The 22,950-nt window shown below is 52.0% G+C and overlaps 1 protein-coding gene across 3 annotated transcripts; it reads left to right on the top strand.

Moving 5' to 3' along the window:
• The first annotated feature begins 1,496 nt into the window (after positions 1–1,496).
• LOC140724069 (NACHT, LRR and PYD domains-containing protein 3-like) lies at positions 1,497–22,604 on the top strand. Of its 3 annotated transcripts, XM_073038554.1 has the most exons (7): positions 1,497–2,830; positions 20,833–20,919; positions 21,074–21,244; positions 21,400–21,570; positions 21,726–21,896; positions 22,054–22,221; positions 22,386–22,604. In XM_073038554.1, exons 1-7 carry the CDS (start codon positions 1,614–1,616, stop codon positions 22,534–22,536), a joined length of 2,136 nt encoding a protein of 711 aa, XP_072894655.1. In that variant the 5' UTR covers positions 1,497–1,613; the 3' UTR covers positions 22,537–22,604. The 3 variants fall into 3 exon arrangements, with proteins under 3 accessions (XP_072894655.1, XP_072894656.1, XP_072894657.1); XM_073038555.1 differs by lacking the exons at positions 21,074–21,244; positions 21,400–21,570; XM_073038556.1 differs by lacking the exons at positions 21,400–21,570; positions 21,726–21,896.
• Positions 22,605–22,950: the final 346 nt, after the last annotated feature.

Raw genomic sequence — 22,950 nt, 5'->3', positions numbered from 1 at the left:
AGGGCATGCACATCCCGGGGTTCTACCAAGCAGTCATGACCATGAAGCAAAGCATACCCTAAGTCCTTTTCTCTTCCCTGGTACAGGGGTGTGTTGGTGACTGTTGGAATCCAGAGACTTGGGAACAGTAGGAAAACGGGCAGCTGGGATGCAGGCGTTTGCCTCAGCCACTAAGCCCGGTGGAAGCGTTTCTTCCGACAGCAGAAGGGGTAAAGGCGGGTTACTGGTTCCTTACAACCAGTCGCTTTGGGCAGATGGGTCTGGTCGGCCGTGATTGGCAGCTCACCCAGCAACAGGAAAGCTCTGATGTCAAACATCCACGGCTCTGTAACTGTACCCCTCATGGGGAAGAGTTTTGGAGTAAACCCAGTGGATCTAGAGCCCCTGAGGCAGTCTTAAATAATGTTCAACGCAGACTGGCATCTCCTGAAACATCTCTGGTGCCAGGCTGTGTCAGTCTCTGCCGTTCCTTTGTGTTCATCAGATGCAGGGAGAGACGGAGCTTGCTACATCGGCAAAAGCTTCCTCTCCATATCGGAGTGTCCCGGTTGGACTGCAAACTAGCCATTTTATTTCTTGTCATTCCGAAGTGTTATTGATCCACAAGTTCACTGCGATTCTCCCCCAGGCGCTGCCCGGCTTGAGTATTTCCCGCATATTCTGCTCCTGTTTTGATGCAAGAGCAGTGGACACCCGTGACACCCCAGTGTGTAGCTTTGACAAAATGCACATTGTCCTGCTCTCCATATTCCCACACCAGGTCAACATTAACATAATCTGTTAATGACGCAACAATGCTTTAAATATAGTGAAATGTTGTAACGGGAGTGCAGTCAGGATTGCAATAGGATATCAGGGAATGTTCACCTTCATCTGTAATTAGTGTCAGAATATGAGGATTGGATATTTTTCTGGGACAATCATCGCTGTTAGTTCCAGTGTCTGTGTACAGAATTTTACTTTCTGTCCTAATATCCATGGAAGCATTGAATTAATTCATGTAACCTCAAACACTGAATATTGAACTGTAGTTATAAAGTTCTTTGTCAGTTGAGCTGGTTAACATTTTGAATACGTTCTCTGTTCCCATGGAAGATGTTCAACAGAAACACAAGGAGACTCTGCGGGCACAAACTGAAACACTGAGAGTGAACACGATCCTGATGAGGGAGAAGGTGAAGGTTTTCCAGCTGGTTGATCGATACGCTGAACTCACGGTCATTTCTACTGTTCGAGATTGGAGACTGGTGGAACATGAGCTGCTGGCAAGAGGCAGAGACCACGAGGAGTGGAGACAGAAACATCTCCGCAGGGAGTTGGAAAAAATCCAGACTGATCAGTTGTTCCAGAGCAGCTTTTCCCGGAGTAAATCCAAATCTGGGAGTTCGGCAGCAGTGGCCGGAGTCCCGGGGATCGGGAAAACAACGATGGTACAAAAGATTGTTTATGACTGGGCCATGGGGAAAATATACCAACAATTTCAGTTTGTCTTCAGTTTCAAGTTCCGAGATTTAAACACGATCAATTGTACAATAAACCTCTCGAACCTGGTGCTGTTTTTCTATCCTTACCTCGGGAATGTCCTGAAATCACTGTGGAAGAACCCAGAGGGAATGCTATTTATATTTGATGGTTTGGATGAATTCAACGACACAATTGATTTTGCTGACAGCTGGAGAAACACGGACCCTCAGGACTCATGCACAGATCCTGAATTCCGGTGCAAGGTGTCTGACATTGTGTACAGTTTAATCCAGGACAAGCTGCTCCCAGGGTGTTCAGTGCTGGTGACCACCCGCCCCACTGTGTTACATTTATTGAAAAAGGCAAAGATCGGTGTCTGGGCTGAAATCCTGGGATTTGTTGGTGAGGAACGTAAGGAATATTTCAACAGGCATTTTGAAGATCAGACGGTGGCAGCAGCTGTTTTCAAACACGTAAAGGAGAACGAGATCCTGTACACTATGAGCTACAACCCCTCCTACTGCTGGATCCTCGCTCTGACACTGGGCCCCTTCTTCACACAAAGAGTCAGGGACCTGCAGAGAGTTCCCAAGACCATCACTCAACTGTACTCCTACTATATTTACAATATCCTGAAAAATCACGGCCGTGAGATTGAGAGACCCCGTGATGTGTTACTCAGGGTCGGTCAGATGGCCTACAGAGGAGTGTCCGAGAAGAAGATTGTATTTGCAGACGGAGATTTGATCAAGTTCAATCTGCAGCCTTCCCAGTTCCTGTCCGGGTTCCTGATGGAGCTTTTGGAGAGAGAGGATTCTGCCCAGAGCGTGGTATACACATTCCCACACCTCACCATCCAAGAGTTTGTAGCTGCAGTCGCACAATTCCTGACTGTACATCCCGAGGATATCCTGAAATTCCTCACTGAAGCCCACAAGACAAAAGATGGGCGATTTGAGATATTTCTCCGTTTTGTTGCTGGTCTCTCCAACCCAATGACAGCTCGGGGCCTGGAGGAGTTTCTGGGTCCATTTCCTCATCAAACAACCTGCCGGGTGATTGACTGGTTGAAGAACAAGGTTAAACGCCAGAGTAGAAACACGGGTGACATTGGTAGAAGGAGACTCCTGAACACATTGCACTACCTGTTTGAGTCTCAGAATCGTGGACTGGCTCAGGCCGCACTGGGATCTGTGGAAACACTGTCATTCAGTGGAACGACACTGACCCTGGTTGACTGCGCGGTCCTGTCTCATGCCATCGGACTCTGTGATACAATAAAATATCTCAACCTGGAGAAATGCAACATTCAGTGTGAAGGAATCCAGCGGCTGGGATCCGGGCTGCACAAGTGCCAGGAGTTGAGGTAACTTGATTTATCTCTCACTCAGAAATGTGAAACTGTTCCATTGTGCTGTTTCAAAGTAAACGGATTTGGGTAAAACTGCAGTAAATCAGATTGAGATGAATTGTGACAAATGCCACCCCCTTCATCCTGTGCAATCACTCTCCCCCATCCCCCTTCATCCTGTGCGAACACTCTTCCCAATCCCCCTTTTTCCTGTTGGATTTCTCTTAGCCATTACCCTTCCTCTTGTCAGATTTCTCTTCCCCATCCCCCTTCCTCCTATGGGATCTCACTTCCCGATCCCTTTCCTCCTGTGGTATCTCTCTTCTGCATCCCCTTCCTCCTGTCGGATCACTTTCCCCATCCCCCTTCCTCCTGTGGGATCTCTCTTCCCCATCACCCTGCCTTCTGTGTGATCTCTCTTCCCGATCCCTTTCCTCCTGTCGGATCACTTTCCCCATCCCCCTTACTGTGGGATCTCTCTTCCCCATTCCCATCCTCTTGTGCGATCTCTCATCCCCATCACTCTTCTTCCTGAGGGATCTCTCTTCCCCATCCCCTTCCTCCTCTGGGATCTCGATAACCCATCCCCTTCCTCCTGTGGAATCTCCCTTCCCCATCCCCCTTCCTCGTGTGGGATCTCCTTTACCCATCCCCCTACCTCCTGTGCGATATCTCTACCCTATCCCCTTCCTCGTGTGGAATCTCCTTTACCCATCCCCCTTCCTCCTGTGGGATATCTCTTCCCCATCCCCGTTCCTCCTGTGGGATCTCTCTTCCCAATCCCCTTCCTCCTGTGGGATCACTCTTCCCCATCCCCCTTCCTCCTGTAGGATCTCTCTTCCCCATCCCTCTTCCTCCTGTTGGATCTCCCTTCAGCATCCTCCTTCCTCCAGTGGGATCTCTCCTTCCCATTCCCCTTTCTCCCGTAGGATCTCTCTTTTCCATCCCCCTTCGACCTGTGGGAACTCTGTTCCCCATCCCACTTCCTCCTGTGGGATCTCTCTTCCCCATCCCCCTTCCTCCTGTGGGATCTCTCTTCCCCATCCCACTTCCTCCTATGGGATCTCTCTTCCCCATCCCCTTCCTCGTGTAGGATCTCCTTTACCCATCCTCCTTCCTCCTATAGGATCTCTCTTCCCCATCCCTCTTCCTCCTGTTGGATCTCCCTTCACAATCCGCCTTCCTCCTGTGGGATCTCTCCTTCCCATTCCCCTTCTCCCGTAGGATCTCACTTTTCTATCCCCCTTCGACCTGTGGGAACTCTGTTCCCCATCCCACCTCCTCCTGTGGGATCTGTCTTCCCCATCCCACTTCCTTCTGTGGGATTTCTCTTCCCCATCCCTCTTCTTCCTGTGGGATCTGTCTTCCCCATCCCACTTCCTCCTGTGGGATCTCTCCTTCCCATCCCCATTCCTCCCGTAGGATCACTCTTTCCTATCCCCGTTCCTCGAGTGAGATATGTCTTCCCCAAACCCCCAACTCCTATGGGACCTCTTCCCCATCCCCCTTCCTGCTGTAGGATATGTCTTCCCAGTCCCCCTTCATCCTATGGGATCTCTTTTCCACATCCCCTTTCCTCCTGCAGGATCTCTCTGTCCTATCCCCCTTCCACCTGTGGGAACTCTCTTCCCAATCCCCCCATAACTGTAGTATCTCTTTTCCCCATCCCATTTCCTACTGCGGGATCACTTCTCAACATCCAGCTTCCTCCTGTGGGATCTCTCTTCCCCATTCACCAAACTCCTGAGGGATCTCTCTTCCCCATCCACTTCCTCCTGTGGGATCTCTCTTCCCCATCCCCTTTCCTCCTGTGGGATCTCTCTTCCCCATCCCCCATTCTCCTGTGGGATCTCTCTTCCCCATCCCCCTTCCTCCTGTGGGATCTCTCTTCCCAACCCCTTCCTCCTGTGGGATCTCTCTTCCCAACCACTTCCTCCTGTGGGATCTCTCTTCCCAACTCCTTCCTCCTGTGTGATCTCTCTTCCAGATCCCCCTTCCTCCTGTGGGATCTCTCTTCCCCATCACCCTGCCTTCTGTGTGATCTCTCTTCCCGATCCCTTTCCTCCTGTCGGATCACTTTCCCCATCCCCCTTACTGTGGGATCTCTCTTCCCCATTCCCATCCTCTTGTGCGATCTCTCATCCCCATCACTCTTCTTCCTGAGGGATCTCTCTTCCCCATCCCCTTCCTCCTCTGGGATCTCGATAACCCATCCCCTTCCTCCTGTGGAATCTCCCTTCCCCATCCCCCTTCCTCGTGTGGGATCTCCTTTACCCATCCCCCTACCTCCTGTGCGATATCTCTACCCTATCCCCTTCCTCGTGTGGAATCTCCTTTACCCATCCCCCTTCCTCCTGTGGGATATCTCTTCCCCATCCCCGTTCCTCCTGTGGGATCTCTCTTCCCAATCCCCTTCCTCCTGTGGGATCACTCTTCCCCATCCCCCTTCCTCCTGTAGGATCTCTCTTCCCCATCCCTCTTCCTCCTGTTGGATCTCCCTTCAGCATCCTCCTTCCTCCAGTGGGATCTCTCCTTCCCATTCCCCTTTCTCCCGTAGGATCTCTCTTTTCCATCCCCCTTCGACCTGTGGGAACTCTGTTCCCCATCCCACTTCCTCCTGTGGGATCTCTCTTCCCCATCCCCCTTCCTCCTGTGGGATCTCTCTTCCCCATCCCACTTCCTCCTATGGGATCTCTCTTCCCCATCCCCTTCCTCGTGTAGGATCTCCTTTACCCATCCTCCTTCCTCCTATAGGATCTCTCTTCCCCATCCCTCTTCCTCCTGTTGGATCTCCCTTCACAATCCGCCTTCCTCCTGTGGGATCTCTCCTTCCCATTCCCCTTCTCCCGTAGGATCTCACTTTTCTATCCCCCTTCGACCTGTGGGAACTCTGTTCCCCATCCCACCTCCTCCTGTGGGATCTGTCTTCCCCATCCCACTTCCTTCTGTGGGATTTCTCTTCCCCATCCCTCTTCTTCCTGTGGGATCTGTCTTCCCCATCCCACTTCCTCCTGTGGGATCTCTCCTTCCCATCCCCATTCCTCCCGTAGGATCACTCTTTCCTATCCCCGTTCCTCGAGTGAGATATGTCTTCCCCAAACCCCCAACTCCTATGGGACCTCTTCCCCATCCCCCTTCCTGCTGTAGGATATGTCTTCCCAGTCCCCCTTCATCCTATGGGATCTCTTTTCCACATCCCCTTTCCTCCTGCAGGATCTCTCTGTCCTATCCCCCTTCCACCTGTGGGAACTCTCTTCCCAATCCCCCCATAACTGTAGTATCTCTTTTCCCCATCCCATTTCCTACTGCGGGATCACTTCTCAACATCCAGCTTCCTCCTGTGGGATCTCTCTTCCCCATTCACCAAACTCCTGAGGGATCTCTCTTCCCCATCCACTTCCTCCTGTGGGATCTCTCTTCCCCATCCCCTTTCCTCCTGTGGGATCTCTCTTCCCCATCCCCCATTCTCCTGTGGGATCTCTCTTCCCCATCCCCCTTCCTCCTGTGGGATCTCTCTTCCCAACCCCTTCCTCCTGTGGGATCTCTCTTCCCAACCACTTCCTCCTGTGGGATCTCTCTTCCCAACTCCTTCCTCCTGTGTGATCTCTCTTCCAGATCCCCCTTCCTCCTGTGGGATCTCTCTTCCCCAACCACCTTCCTCCTATGGGATCTCACTTCCCGAACCCTTTCCTCCTGTGGTATCTCTCTTCTCCATCCCCTTCCTCCTGTCGGAACACTTTCACCATCCCCCTTCCTCCTGTGGGATTTCTCTTCCCCATCCCCCTGCCTTCTGTGTGATCTCTCTTCCCCATCCCCCTGCCTTCTGTGTGATCTCTCTTCCCGATCCCTTTCCTCCTGTCGGATCACGTTCCCCACCCCCCTTACTGTGGGATCTCTCATCCCCATCACTCTTCTTCCTGTAGGATCTCTCTTCCCCATCCCCCATCCTCTTGTGGGATCTCACTCTACCATCCCCCTTCCTCCTGTAGGATCTCTCTTCCCCATCCCTCTTCCTCCTGTTGGATCTCCCTTCACCATCCGCCTTCCTCCTGTGGGATCTCTCCTTCCCATTCCCCATTCTCCCATAAGATCTCTCTTTTCTATCCCCCTTCGACCTGTGGGAACTCTGTTCCCCATCCCACAGGAGGGATCTGTCTTCCCCATCCCACTTCCTTCTGTCGGATTTCTCTTCCCCATCCGCCTTCCTCCGGTAGGATCTCTCTACCCTATCCCCTTCCTCGTGTGGAATCTGCTTTACCCATCCCCCTTCCTCCCAAGTGAACATTTTTCCCCATCCCCCTTCCTCCTATAGGATCTCTCTTCCCCATCCCCCTTCCTCCTGTGGTATCTCTCTTCCCCATCCCCTTCCTCCTGTAGGATCTCTCTTCCCCATCCCCCTTCCACCTGCAGGATCTCTCTTCCCCATCCACCTTCCTCCTGTGGGATCTCTCCTTCCCATTCCCCTTTCTCCCGTAGGATCTCTGTTTTCCATCCCCCTTCGACCTGTAGGAACTCTGTTCCCCATCCCACATCCTCCTGTGGGATCTCTCTTCCCCATCCCCCTTCCTCCTGTGGGATCTCTCTTCCCCATCCCCCTTCCTCCTATGGGATCTCTCTTCCCCATCCCCTTCCTCGTGTAGGATCTCCTTTACCCATCCCCCTTCCTCCTATAGGATCTCTCTTCCCCATCCCTCTTCCTCCTGTTGGATCTCCCTTCACCATCCGCCTTCCTCCTGTGGGATCTCTCTTCCCCATCCCCCTTCCTCCTGTGGGATCTCTCTTCCCCATCCCCCTTCCTCCTATGGGATCTCCCTTCCCCATCCCCTTCCTCGTGTAGGATCTCCTTTACCTATCCCCCTTCCTCCTATAGGATCTCTCTTCCCCATCCCTCTTCCTCCTGTTGGATCTCGCTTCACCATCCGCCTTCCTCCTGTGGGATCTCTCCTTCCCATTCCCCTTTCTCCCGTAGGATCTCTCTTTTCTATCCCCCTTCGACCTGTGGGAACTCTGTTCCCCATCCCAATTCCTTCTGTGGGATTTCTCTTCCCTATCCCACTTCCTTCTGTGGGATCTCTCTTCCCCATCCCCTTCCTCCTGTGGGATCTCTCTTCCCAATCCCCCCATAACTGTAGTATCTCTTTTCCCCATCCCATTTCCTACTGCGGGATCACTTATCAACATCCAGCTTCCTCCGGTGGGATCTCTCTTCCCCATTCACCTTCCTCCTGAGGGATCTCTTTTCGCGATCTCCTTCCTCCTGTGGGATCTCTCCTTCCCATTCCCCTTTCTCCCGTAGGATCTCTCTTTTCTATCCCCCTTCGACCTGTGGGAACTCTGTTCCCCTTTCCAATTCCTTCTGTGGGATTTCTCTTCCCTATCCCACTTCCTTCTGTGGGATCTCTCTTCCCCATCCCCTTCCTCCTGTGGGATCTCTCTTCCCAATCCCCCCATAACTGTAGTATCTCTTTTCCCCATCCCATTTCCTACTGCGGGATCACTTATCAACATCCAGCTTCCTCCGGTGGGATCTGTCTTCCCCATTCACCTTCCTCCTGAGGGATCTCTTTTCGCGATCTCCTTCCTCCTGTGGGATCTCTCTTCCCCATCCGCTTCCCCATGTAGAATTCTTTTCCCGATCTCCTTCCTCCCCTTCGATCCCCCTTCCTGATTCAGCTTCCTACTGCGGGATTTCTCTACTATATCCACTTCCTCCTGTGGGATCTCTCTTCCCCATCCCCCTTCCTCCTGTGGGATCTCTCTTTCCCATCCCCCTTTCTCCTGTGGGATCTCTCTTCCCAACCCCTTCCTCCTGTGGGATCTCTCTTCCCATCCCCCTTTCTCCTGTGGGATCTCCCTTCCCAACGACTTCCTCCTGTGGGATCTCTCTTCCCAACAACTTCCTCCTGTGGGATCTCTCTTCCCCATCCCCCTTCCTCCTGTGGGATCTCTCTTTCCCATCCCCTTCCTCCTGTGGGATCTCTCTTTCCCATCCCCTTCCTCCTGTGGGATCTCTCTTCCAGATCCCCCTTCCTCCTGTGGGATCTCTCTTCCAGATCCCCCTTCCTCCTGTGGGATCTCTCTTCCAGATCCCCCTTCCTCCTGTGGGATCTCTCTTCCCCATCCACCTTCCTCCTATGGGATCTCACTTCCCGAACCCCTTCCTCCTGTGGGATTTCTCTTCCCCATCCCCCTGCCTTCTGTGTGATCTATCTTCCCGATCCCTTTCCTCCTGTCGGATCACTTTCCCCATCCCCCTTACTGTGGGATCTCTCTTCCCCATTCCCATCCTCTTGTGAGATCTCTCATCCCCATCACTCTTCTTCCTGAGAGATCTCTCTTCCCCATCCCCTTCCTACTGTGGAATCTCCCTTCCCAATCCCCCTTCCTCGTGTAGGATCTCCTTTACCCATCCCCCTTCCTCCTATAGGATCTCTCTTCCCCATCCCTCTTCCTCCTGTTGGATCTCCCTTCACCATCCGCCTTCCTCCTGTGGGATCTCTCTTCCCCATCCCCCTTCCTCCTGTGGGATCTCTCTTCCCTATCCCCCTTCCTCCTATGGGATCTCTCTTCCCCATCCCCTTCCTCGTGTAGGATCTCCTTTACCCATCCCCCTTCCTCCTATAGGATCTCTCTTCCCCATCCCTCTTCCTCCTGTTGGATCTCCCTTCACCATCCGCCTTCCTCCTGTGGGATCTCTCCTTCCCATTCCCCTTTCTCCCGTAGGATCTCTCTTTTCTATCCCCCTTCGACCTGTGGGAACTCTGTTCCCCATCCCAATTCCTTCTGTGGGATTTCTCTTCCCTATCCCACTTCCTTCTGTGGGATCTCTCTTCCCCATCCCCTTCCTCCTGTGGGATCTCTCTTCCCAATCCCCCCATAACTGTAGTATCTCTTTTCCCCATCCCATTTCCTACTGCGGGATCACTTATCAACATCCAGCTTCCTCCGGTGGGATCTCTCTTCCCCATCCCCTTCCTCCTGTGTGATCTCTCTTCCAGATCCCCCTTCCTCCTGTGGGATCTCTCTTCCCCATCCACCTTCCTCCTATGGGATCTCACTTCCCGAACCCTTTCCTCCTGTGGTATCTCTCTTCTCCATCCCCTTCCTCCTGTCGGAACACTTTCACCATCCCCCTTCCTCCTGTGGGATTTCTCTTCCCCATTCCCCTGCCTTCTGTGTGATCTCTCTTCCCTATCCCCCTGCCTTCTGTGTGATCTCTCTTCCCGATCCCTTTCCTCCTGTCGGATCACTTTCCCCATCCCCCTTACTGTGTGATCTCTCTTCCCCATCCCCCTGCCTTCTGTGTAATCTCTCTTTCCGATCCCTTTCCTCCTGTCGGATCACTTTACCCATCCCCCTTCCTTCTACAGGATCTCTCTTCCCCATCCCCCTTCCTCCTGTGGGATCTCTCTTCCCCATCCCCTTCCTCCTGTGGGATCTCTCTTCCCCATCCCCCTTCCACCTGTAGGATCTCTCTTCCCCATCCCCCATCCGCTTGTGGGATCTCTCTCCACCATCCCCCTTCCTCCTGTAGGATCTCTCTTCCCCATCCCCCTTCCTCCTGTGGTATCTCTCTTCCCCATCCCCTTCCTCCTGTAGGATCTCTCTTCCCCATCCCCCTTCCACCTGTAGGATCTCTCTTCCCCATCCGCCTTCCTCCTGTGGGATCTCTCCTTCCCATTCCCCTTTCTCCCGTAGGATCTCTGTTTTCCATCCCCCTTCGACGTGTAGGAACTCTGATCCCCATCCCACTTCCTCCTGTGGGATCTCTCCTCCCCATCCCCCTTCCTCCTATAATATCTCTCTTCCACATCCCTCTTCCTCCTGTTGGATCTCCCTTCACCATCCGCCTTCCTCCTGTGGGATCTCTCTTTTCTATCCCCCTTCGACCTGTGGGAACTCTGTTCCCCATCCCAATTCCTTCTGTGGGATTTCTCTTCCCCATCCGCCTTCCTCCTGTGGGATCTCTCCTTCCCATCCCCATTCCTCCCGTAGGATCACTCTTTCCTATCCCCCTTCCTCGAGTGGGATCTCTCTTTCCCATCCCCTTCCTCCTGTGGGATCTCTCTTCCCCGTGACCTTTCCTCCTACAGGATCTCTCTTTCCTATCCCCCTTCCACCTGTGGGAACTCTCTTCCCAATCCCCCCATAACTGTAGTATCTCTTTTCCACATCCCATTTCCTACTGCGGGATCACTTCTCAACATCCAGCTTCCTCCTGTGGGATCTCTCTTCCCCATTCACCATCCTCCTGAGGGATCTCTTTTAGAGATCTCCTTCCTCCTGTGGGATCTCTCTTCCCCATCCACTTCCTCCTGTGGGATCTCTCTTCCCCATCCTCTTTCCTCCTGTGGGATCTCTCTTCCCCATCCCCCATTCTCTTGTGGGATCTCTCTTCCCCATCCCCCTTCCTCCTGTGGCATCTCTCTTCCCCATCTCCTTTTCTCCTGTGGGATCTCTCTTCCCAACCCCTTCCTCCTGTGGGATCTCTCTTCCCAACCACTTCCTCCTGTGGGATCTCTCTTCCCAACTCCTTCCTCCTGTGTGATCTCTCTTCCAGATCCCCCTTCCTCCTGTGGGATCTCTCTTCCCCATCCACCTTCCTCCTATGGGATCTCACTTCCCGAACCCTTTCCTCTCTTCTCTATCCCCTTCCTCCTGTCGGAACACTTTCACCATCCCCCTTCCTCCTGTGGGATTTCTGTTCCCCATTCCCCTGCCTTCTGTGTGATCTCTCTTCCCCATCCCCCTGCCTTCTGTGTGATCTCTCTTCCCGATCCCTTTCCTCTTGTCGGATCACTTTCCCCATCCCCCTTACTGTGTGATCTCTCTTCCCCATCCCCCTGCCTTCTGTGTAATCTCTCTTTCCGATCCCTTTCCTCCTGTCGGATCACTTTACCCATCCCCCTTCCTTCTACAGGATCTCTCTTCCCCACCCCTCTTCCTCCTGTTGGTTCTCCCTTCACCATCCGCCTTCCTCCTGTGGGATCTCTCCTTCCCATTCCACTTTCTCCCGTAGGATCTCTCTTTTCCATCCCCCTTCGACCTGTGGGAACTCTGTTCCCCATCCCAATTCCTTCTGTGGGATTTCTCTTCCCTATCCCACTAACCTTCTGTGGGATCTCTCTTCGCCATCCCCTTCCTCCTGTGGGATCTCGCTTCCCAATCCCCCCATAACTGTAGTATCTCTTTTCCCCATCCCATTTCCTACTGCGGGATCACTTATCAACATCCATCTTCCTCCGGTGGGATCTCTCTTCCCCATTCACCTTCCTCTAGAGGGATCTCTTTTCGCGATCTCCTTCCTCCTGTGGGATCTCGCTTCCCTATGTAGAATTCTTTTCCCGATCTCCTTCCTCCCCTTCGATCTCCCTTCCTGATTCAGCTTCCTACTGCGGGATTTCTCTACTATATCCACTTCCTCCTGTGGGATCTCCCTTCCCCATCCTATTCCTCCTGTGGGATCTCTCTTCCCCATCCCCCTTCCTCCTGTGGGATCTCTCTTTCCCATCCCCCTTTCTCCTGTGGGATCTCTCTTCCCAACCCCTTCCTCCTGTGGGATCTCCCTTCCCATCCCCCTTTCTCCTGTGGGATCTCCCTTCCCAACCACTTCCTCCTGTGGGATCTCTCTTCCCAACCACTTCCACCTGTGGGATCTCTCTTCCCAACTCCTTCCTCCTGTGTGATCTCTCTTCCAGATCCCCCTTCCTCCTGTGGGATCTCTCTTCCCCATCCACCTTCCTCCTATGGGATTTCACTTCCCGAACCCTTTCCTCCTGTGGTATCTCTCTTCTCCATCCCCTTCCTCCTGTCGGATCACTTTCCCCAACCCCCTTCCTCCTGTGGGATTTCTCTTCCCCATCCCCCTGCCTTCTGTGTGATCTATCTTCCCGATCCCTTTCCTCATGTCGGATCACTTTCCCCATCCCCCTTACTGTGGGATCTCTCTTCCCCATCCCCTTCCTACTGTGCAATCTCCCTTCCCCATCCCCCTTCCTCGTGTGGGATCTCCTTAACCCATCCCCCTTCCTCCCAAGCGATCATTTTTCCCCATCCCCCTTCCTCCTATAGGATCTCTCTTCCCCATCCCCCTTCCTCCTGTGGGATCTCTCTTCCCCATCCCCTTCCTCCTGTAGGATCTCTCTTCCCCATCCGCCTTCCTCCTGTGGGATCTCTCCTTCCCATTCCTCTTTCTCCCGTAGGATCTCTCTTTTCCAACCCCTTCGACCTGTGGGAACTCTGTTCCCCATCCCACTTCCTCCTGTGGGATCTGTCTTCCCCATCCGCCTTCCTCCTGTGAGATCTCTCCTTCACATCCCCATTCCTCCCGTAGGATCACTCTTTCCTATCCCCCTTCCTCGAGTGGGATCTCTCTTCCCCATCCCCTTCCTCCTGTGGGAACTCACTTCCCCATCACCTTTCCTCCTGCAGGATCTCTCTTTCCTATCCCCCTTCCACCTGTGGGAACTCTCTTCCCAATCCCCCCATAACTGTAGTATCTCTTTTCCCCATCCCATTTCCTACTTCGGGATCACTTATCAACATCCAGCTTCCTCCTGTGGGATCTCTCTTCCCCATTCCCCTGCCTTCTGTGTAATCTGTCTTCCCGATCCCTTTCCTCCTGTCGGATCACTTTCCCCATCCCCCTTACTGTGGGATCTCTCTTCCCCATTCCCATCCTCTTATGGGATCTCTCATCCCCATCACTCTTCCTCCTATAGGATCTCTCTTCCCCATCCCCCTTCCTCCTGTGGTATCTCTCTTCCCCATCCCCTTCCTCCTGTAGGATCTCTCTTCCCCATCCCCCTTCCACCTGTAGGATCTCTCTTCCCCATCCGCCTTCCTCCTGTGGGATCTCTCCTTCCCATTCCCCTTTCTCCCGTAGGATCTCTGTTTTCCATCCCCCTTCGACCTGTAGGAACTCTGTTCCCCATCCCACTTGCTCCTGTGGGATCTCTCTTCCCCATCCCCCTTCCTCCTGTGGGATCTCACTTCCCCATCCCCCTTCCTCCTATGGGATCTCTCTTCCCCATCCCCTTCCTCGTGTAGGATCTCCTTTACCCATCCCCCTTCCTCCTATAGGATCTCTCTTCCCCATCCCTCTTCCTCCTGTTGGATCTCCCTTCACCATCCGCCTTCCTCCTGTGGGATCTCTCCTTCCCATTCCCCTTTCTCCCGTAGGATCTCTCTTTTCTATAGCCCTTCGACCTGTGGGAACTCTGTTCCCCATCCCAATTCCTTCTGTGGGATTTCTCTTCCCTATCCCACTTCCTTCTGTGGGATCTCTCTTCCCCATCCCCTTCCTCCTGTGGGATCTCTCTTCCCAATCCCCCCATAACTGTAGTATCTCTTTTCCCCATCCCATTTCCTACTGCGGGATCACTTATCAACATCCAGCTTCCTCCGGTGGGATCTCTCTTCCCCATTCACCTTCCTCTAGAGGGATCTCTTTTCGCGATCTCCTTCCTCCTGTGGGATCTCTTTTCCCCATCCGCTTCCCCATGTAGAATTATTTTCCCGATCTCCTTCCTCCCCTTCGATCTCCCTTCCTGATTCAGCTTCCTACTTCGGGATTTCTCTACTATATCCACTTCCTCCTGTGGGATCTCTCTTCCCCATCCTCTTCCTCCTGTGGGATCTCTCTTTCCCATCCCCCTTTCTCCTGTGGGATCTCTCTTCCCCATCCTCTTCCTCCTGTGGGATCTCTCTTTCCCATCCCCCTTTCTCCTGTGGGATCTCTCTTCCCAACCCCTTCCTCCTGTGGGATCTCTCTTCCCATCCCCCTTTCTCCTGTGGGATCTCCCTTCCCAACCACTTCCTCCTGTGGGATCTCTCTTCCCAACCACTTCCTCCTGTGGGATCTCTCTTCCCAACTCCTTCCTCCTGTGTGATCTCTCTTCCAGATCCCCCTTCCTCCTGTGGGATCTCTCTTCCCCATCCACCTTCCTCCTATGGGATCTCACTTCCCGAACCCTTTCCTCCTGTGGTATCTCTCTTCTCCATCCCCTTCCTCCTGACGGAACACTTTCCCCATCCCCCTTCCTCCTGTCGGAACACTTTCCCCATCCCCCTTCCTCCTGTCAGAACACTTTCCCCAACCCCCTTCCTCCTATGGGATCTCTCTTCTCCATCCCCTTCCTCATGTCGGATCACTTTCCCCAACCCCCTTCCTCCTGTGGGATTTCTCTTCCCCATCCCCCTGCCTTCTGTGTGATCTATCTTCCCGATCCCTTTCCTCCTGTCGGATCACTTTCCCCATACCCCTTACTGTGGGATCTCTCTTCCCCATCCCCCTTCCTCCTGTGGGATTTCTTTTCCACATCCCCCTTCCTCCTGTGGGATCTCTCTTCCCCATCCCCCATCCTCTTGTGGGATCTCTCTTCCCCATCTCCCTTCCTTCTGAGGAAATTCTCTTCTGAATCCCCTTCCTCTGTGGTATCTCTCTTTCCCATCCCCCTACCACCTGTTGGATCTCTCTTCCACATCCCCCATCCTCCTGTGGGATCTCTCTTCCACATCCCCCATCCTCCTGTGGGATCTCTCTTCCGCAGCCCCCTTCCTCCTGTGGGACAATGGACAATAGACAATAGGTGCAGAAGTAGACCATTCGGACCTTCGAGCCTGCAACGCCATTTTGAGATCATGGCTGATCATCTACTATCAATACCCGGTTCCTGCCTTGTCCCCATATCCCTTGCTTCCCCTATCCATAAGATACCTATCTAGCTCCTTCTTGAAAGCATCCAGAGAATTGGCCTCCACTACCTTCCGAGGCAGTGCATTCCAGACCCCCACAACTCTCTGGGAGAAGAAGTTTTTTCTTAACTCTGTCCTAAATGACCTACCCCTTATTCTCACACCATGCCCTCTGATACTGGACTCTCCCAGCATCTGGAACATATTTCCTGCCTCTATCTTATCCAATCCCTTAATAACCTTATATGTTTCAATCAGATCCCCTCTCAATCTCCTTAATTCCAGCGTGTACAAGCCCAGTCTCTCTAACCTCTCTGCGGCAGACAGTCCAGACATCCCAGGAATTAACCTCGCGAATCTACGCAGCACTTCCTCTACAGCCAGGATGTCCTTCCTTAACCCTGGAGACCAAAATTGTACACAATACTCCAGGTGTGGTCTCACCAGGGCTCTGTACAAATGCAAGAGGATTTCCTTGCTCTTGTACTCAATTCCCCTTGTAATAAAGGCCAACAATCCATTAGCCTTCTTCACTGCCTGCTGCACTTGCTCATTCACCTTCAGTGACTGATGAACAAGGACTCCTAGATCTCTTTGTATTTCTCCCTTACCTAACTCTACACCGTTCAGATAATAATCTGCCTTCCTGTTCTTACTCCCAAAGAGGATAACCTTACGCTTATTCACATTAAATGTCATCTGCCAAGTATCTGCCCACTCACCCAGCCTATTCAAGTCACCCTGAATTCTCCTAACATCCTCATCACATGTCACACTGCCACCCAGCTTAGTATCATCAGTAAATTTGCTGATGTTATTCTCAATGCCTTCATCTAAATCGTTGATGTAAATTGTAAACAGCTGTGGTCCCAATACCGAGCCCTGTGGCACCCCACTGGTCACCACCTGCCATTCCAAGAAACACCCATTCACCGTTACCCTTTGCTTTCTATCTGCCAAACAGTTTTCTATCCATGTCAATGTCTTCCCCCCGATGCCCTGAGCTTTGATTTTACCCAACAATCTCCTATGTGGTACCTTATCAAATGCCTTCTGAAAATCGAGGTACACTACATCCACTGGATCTCACCCATCTAACTTCCTGGTTACGTCCTCGAAAAACTCCAACAGATTAGTCAAGCATGATTTACCCTTGGTAAATCCATGCTGGCTCGGCCCAATCCTATCACTGCTATCCAGATATGCCACTATTTCACCCTTAATAATGGACTCTAGCATCTTCCCCACCACCGATGTCATGCTGACAGGTCGATACTTCTGTTTTCTCCCTCCCTCCTTTCTTAAAAAATGGGATAACATTAGCCATTCTCCAACCCTCAGGAACTGATCCTGAATCTAAGGAACTTTGGAAAATGATTACCAATGCATCCGCAATTTCCAGGGCCAACTCCTTTAGTACCCTAGGATGCAGACCATCTGGACCTGGGGATTTGTCAGCCTTCAGTCCCATCAGTCTACTCATCACCGTTTCCTTCCGAATGTCAATCTGTTTCATTTCCTCTGTTACCCTATGTCCTTGGCCCATCCATACATCTGGGAGATTGCTTGTGTCTTCCTTAGTGAAAACAGATCCAAAGTACTCATTAAATTCTTCTGCCATTTCTCTGTTTCCCATAACAATTTCACCCAATTCATGCTTCAAGGGCCCAACATTGTTCTTAACTATATTCCTTCTCTTCACATACCTAAAAAAGCTCTTGCTATTCCTTTATATTCCTGTTTAGCTTGCGTTCGTACCCGTATTGCCTTTTTAGTTAAGTTCTGTTGTTCCTTAAAAACTTCCCAATCATCTGTCCTCCCACTCACCTTAGCTCTGTCATACTTCCTTTTTTTTAATGCTATGCAATCTCTTACTTCCTTTGTCAACCACTGTGGCCCCTTTCCTCCCTTTGAATCCTTCCTTCTCTGGGGATGAACTGATTTTGCACCTTGTGCATTATTCACAAGAATACCTGCCATTGCTGTTCCACTGTCCTTTCTGCTAGGCTATCCTTCCAGTCAACTTTGGCCAGCTCCTCCCTCATGGCTCCATAGATTCCCCTGTTCAACTGCAACACTGACACCTCCGATCTGCCCTTATCCTTCTCAAACTGTAGATAAAAACATATCATGTTATGGTCACTACCCCCTAATGGCTCCTTTACTTCAAAGTCGCTTATCAAATCCTGTTCATTACAAAAGACTAAATCCAGAATAGCCTTGTCCGTGGTCGGCTCTCGTATAAGCTGTTCCAAGAATGCATCCCGTAGGCACTCTACAAACTCCCTATCCTGGGGTCCAGCACCAAACTGTTTCTCCCAGTTCACCTGCATGTTTAAATTCCCCACCCCCTTCCTCCTGTGGGATCTCTCTTCTTCATCCCCTTCCTCCTGTGGGATCTCTCTTCCCCTTCCCCCTTCCTCCAGAGGGATCACACTTCCCCAACGCCCTTCCTCCTGTGGGATATCTCTTCCACATTCCTCTTCCTCCTGTGAGATCTCTCTTCTTCATCCCCTTCCTCCTGTGGGATATTTCTTCCACATTCCCCTTCCTCCTGTGAGATCTCTCTTCTTCATCCCCTTCCTCCTGTGGGATCTCTCTTCCACATTCCCCTTCCTCCTGTGGGATCTCTCTTCCACATCTCCCTTTCTCCTGTGGGATCTCTCTTCCCCATCCCCCTTCCTCCAGAGGGATCTCACTTCCCCAACCGCCTTCCTCCTGTGGGATCTCTCCTTCCCATTCCCCTTCCTCCCATAGGATCTCTTTCCTATTCCCCTCCCTCCTGTGGGATGTTTCTTCCACATCACTCTTCCTCCTGTGGGATATCTCCCTCCAATCCTCTTCCTTCGGTGGGATCTGTCTTCCCAGTCCCCCTTCCTCGTTTGGGATCACTTTTCCCCATCCCCCTTCTGCCTGTCAGATCTCTCTTACCCATTCTCCATCCTCCTGTCGGATCTCTCTTCCCAGTCCCCTTCCTCCTGTCGGATCTCTCTTCCACATCCCCCTCCTCTTGAGGGATCTCTCTTCCCCAACACCCTTCCTCCTGTGGGATCTCTCTTTCCCTATCTCCTTCTTCCTGTGGGATCTCTTCCCATTTTCTTCCTCCTGTGGGATCTCTCTTCCCCATCCCCCTTCCTCATGTGGGATCTCTCTTCCCTACTGTGTGATCTCTCTTCCCCATCGCCTTCCACCTATGGGACCTCTTGCCCATCCCCCTCCCTCCTGTGGGATGTTTCTTCCCCATTCCCCTTACTGCTGTTTGATATGCCATCCCAGTCCCCTGCCTCCTGTGGGATCTCTTTTCCCCACCCCCCTACCTCCTGTTGGAACTCTCTTCCTGATTCTGTTTCCTACTGTGGGATCACTCTTCCCCATCCACTTTCTCCTGCTGGAAATTTCTTCCCCATCCCCCTTTCTCCTGAGGGATCTCTCTTCTCCATCTCCCTTCCTCCTATGGGATCTCTCTTCCCCATCCCCCTTCCACCTGTGGGATCTCTCTTCCAAACTTGCTCCTGCGGGATCTCTCATTGCCTTCCCCTTCTCCTGTGGGATCTCTCCTGCTGATTCCGTTTCCTCCTGTGGGATCTTTCTTCCCCATCCCTGTCCCCCTGTTGTATTTCTCTTCCCCATCCTCCTTCCTCCTGTGGGATCTCTTCCCCATCCCCGTCCCCCTGTTGGATTTCTCTTCCCCATCCTCCTTCCTCCTATGGGACCTCTTCCCCATTCCCCTTCCTCCTGTGGGATCTCTCTTCCCCATCCACCTTCCTCCTGTGGGATCTCTCCTTCCCATTCCCTTTCCTCCCATAGGATCTCTCTTTCCTAACCCCTTCCACCTGTGGGAACTCTCTTCCCCATCCCCCCAACTCCTGCGGTATCTCCTTTCCTCATCCCTTCCTTCCTTTGGGATCACTTTTCCCCATCCCCCTTCCTCCTGTGGGAACTCGTTTCCCCATCACATTCCTCTTGTGGGATCGGTTTTCCCCATCCCCCTTCTTCCTGTGGGATCTCTTTTTCCCCATCCATTTCCTACTGTGGGATCTCTCTTTCCCATCCCCCTTCCTCCTGTGGGATCTCTCTTCCCCTTCCCCCTTCCTCCTGTGGGATCTCTCTTCCCCATCCCTGTCCCCCTGTTGGATCTCTCTTCCCCATCTCCTTCCTCCTATGGGATCTCTCCTTCCCAATACCCCAAACACCTGTAGGATCTCTTTTCCCCATCCCACTTCTTCCTGCCGGATCTCATTTCCTCATCCCCTCCCTCCTGTGGGATATCTCTTGCCCATCCCCTTCCTTCTGTAGATCTCTTTTCCCAATCTCCTTTCTCCTGTGGGATCTCTTTTCCTGATTCAGCTTTCTACTGCGGGATCTCTCGTCCCCATCCACTTCCTCCTCTGGGATCTCTCTTCCCCTTTCCTCTTCCTCCTGTGGGATATCTCTTTCCCATCCTCTTCCTCCTGTGGGATCTCTCATCCCCATCCCCCTTTCTCCTGATGGATCTCTCTTTCCCAATACCCCAAACACCTGTAGGATCTCTTTTCCCCATCCCACTTCTTCCTGCCGGATCTCATTTCCTCATCCCCTCCCTCCTGTGGGATATCTCTTGCCCATCCCCTTCCTTCTGTAGATCTCTTTTCCCAATCTCCTTTCTCCTGTGGGATCTCTTTTCCTGATTCAGCTTTCTACTGCGGGATCTCTCGTCCCCATCCACTTCCTCCTCTGGGATCTCTCTTCCCCTTTCCTCTTCCTCCTGTGGGATATCTCTTTCCCATCCTCTTCCTCCTGTGGGATCTCTCATCCCCATCCCACTTCCTCCTGTGGGATCTCTCTTCCCCATCCCCTTCCTCCTGTGGGATCTCTCTTCCCCATCCCCCCATAACTGTGGTATCTCTTTTCCCCATCCCACTTCCTCCTGTGGGATCTCGTTTCCCCATCACTTTCCTCTTGTGTCTTTCCATCCGTTCCCTCAGGTGGGGTCTCTTCCTCCATCTCCCATCGACATTTCCCAATTCACAAAGCTTCCTCACTGTGGGGCTATATCACCTTCATCCCTGCCCCTTCTGACACTCTGTGGTCAGTAACACTTTTCTAGCCAATGGAGAACGACACAGAATATGTGGAGTTCACAGGGTCACAGCAACAGACTAAATGACTGACATTGGGTGAATACCCTGGAGCTGGGCAGTGAGGGACATTGACAGTGATGGGAACTCTGATCAGTGATTTACGGAAGGGTTTAATGTTTCCTGAAATATCCGCTTGAGAGAATTTCCCTCAGACCCACGGTTTGTATCACTTTGTTCATCAATTTGTCTGTTTGTGTTTAGACTTGGGGAGAATGAACTGGGAGATTCAGGAGTGAAACTGGTCTCTGCGGCTCTGAGGAACCCGGAGTGTAAAATACAGAAACTGGGGTAAGTACCAGACTGTGGGAGATTGGTTTACAGTCACTGGGTGTCTGACACTGAACATTAATGTGATCAGTAATTGTGTTACTGATAAACACTGGGGATTTGTACCGTCTCCTGTCTCTCTGTGTCCTTCACCCTCACTCTCTCTCATCTCCAGGCTGAACAATGTCGGTCTCACAGATTCTGGTGCCGAGGATTTCACCTCCGCTCTCAGTACAAAACCATCACTGACGGAGCTGGACCTGAGTTGTAATAAACTGGGAGATTCAGGAGTGAAACTGGTGTTGTCGGCTCTGAGAATCTCAGAGTGTAAAATACAGAAACTGTGGTAAGTACCAGACTGTGGGAGATTGTGTTTACAGTCACTGTGTGTCTGACAATGAACATTAATGTAATCAGTAATAGTGTTACTGATAAACACTGGGGATTTGTACTGTCTCCTGTCTCTCTGTGTCCTTCACCCTCACTCTCTCTCATCTCCAGGCTGTTAGATGTCAGTCTCACAGATTCTGGGGCCGAGGATCTCGTCTCCGCTCTAAGTACAAACCCATCCCTGACGGAGCTGGACTCGAATTGTTATAAACTGGGATATTTTGGAGTGAAACTGGTGTTTTCGGCTCTGAGGAACCCGGAGTGTAAAATACAGAAACTGCGGTAAGTACCAGACTGTGGGAGATTGTGTTGACAGTCACTGGGTGTCTGACACTGAACATTAATGTAATCAGTAATAGTGTTACTGATAAACACTGGGGAGCTGTGCCGTCTCCTGTCTCTCTGTGTCCTTCACCCTCACTCTCTCTCATCTCCAGGCTGAACAATGTCGGTCTCACAGATTCTGGGGCCGAGGATTTCGCCTCCGCTCTCAGTACAAATCGATCACTGACGGAGCTGTACCTGAGTGGTGATAAACTGCAAGATTCAAGAGTGAAACTGGTCTCTGCAGCTCTGAGGAACCCGGAGTGTAAAATACAGAGACTACGGTAAGTACCAGACTGTGGGAGATTGTATTTACAGTCACTGGGTGTCTGACACTGAACATTAATGTGATCAGTAATTGTGTTACTGATAAACACTGGGGATTTGTACTGTCTCCTGACTCTCTGTGTCCTTCACCCTCACTCTCTCTCTCATCTCCAGGCTGTACAATGTCGGTCTCACAGATTCTGGGGCCGAGGATCTCGTCTCCGCTCTCAGTACAAAACCATCACTGACGGAGCTGAACCTGGGATACAACTCTCTGACAGACGGATCTGTCCCCGGTCTCCGCCGCCTCATACTGACCCTCCCGAGTCTGAAGCTGATCTGGTGAGTGTTTGTGTTAATGTTCAATGTGATAAAATGTCAGCGGATCCGCGGGTTTTCTGGTGATATTTGTCTGTGAGTGTTGTTGAAACATTAACCCCGGTCCCCTGTTACTGACACTGTTGTGTAATCTGTTTATTCCATCTTCATTCTCCCATCTGTTTCAGGCTGGACGGGAATCGGTTCAGTGAGACCGGGAGGAAGGAACTGAGATCTCTGCGGGAGGTCAGACCCGGACTGAGAGTGTGGATCGGAACATCTGAATGTGTGAACATCCCCGCCCGCGGGATGGAGCCGATTCCCTTCCCTCCCCTATAACTGCCCCTCCTCTTTAACTCCCCATCCCCTTTAACTACCCCTCCTCTTTAACTGCCCCTCCTCTTTAACTCCCCCCTCCCCTTTAACTCCCCATTCCCCTATAACTACCCCTCCTCTTTAACTGCCCCTCCTCTTTAACTCCCCATCCCCTTTAACTACCCCTCCCCTTTAACTCCCCATTCCCCTATAACTACCCCTCCTCTTTAACTGCCCCTCCTCTTTAACTCCCCCCTCCCCTTTAACTACCCCTCCCCTTTAACTCCCCATTCCCCTATAACTACCCCTCCTCTTTAACTGCCCCTCCTCTTTAACTCCCCCATCCCCTTTAACTACCCCTCCTCTTTAACTCCCCATTCCCCTATAACTACCCCTCCTCTTTAACTGCCCCTCCTCTTTAACTCCCCATCCCCTTTA

The sequence above is a fragment of the Hemitrygon akajei genome, unplaced genomic scaffold (assembly GCF_048418815.1).
Source record: "Hemitrygon akajei unplaced genomic scaffold, sHemAka1.3 Scf000158, whole genome shotgun sequence".
Lineage (NCBI taxonomy): Eukaryota > Metazoa > Chordata > Chondrichthyes > Myliobatiformes > Dasyatidae > Hemitrygon > Hemitrygon akajei.
Note: the sequence above shows the minus strand (reverse complement) of the source record. Positions and strands in the feature narration are given on the sequence as shown.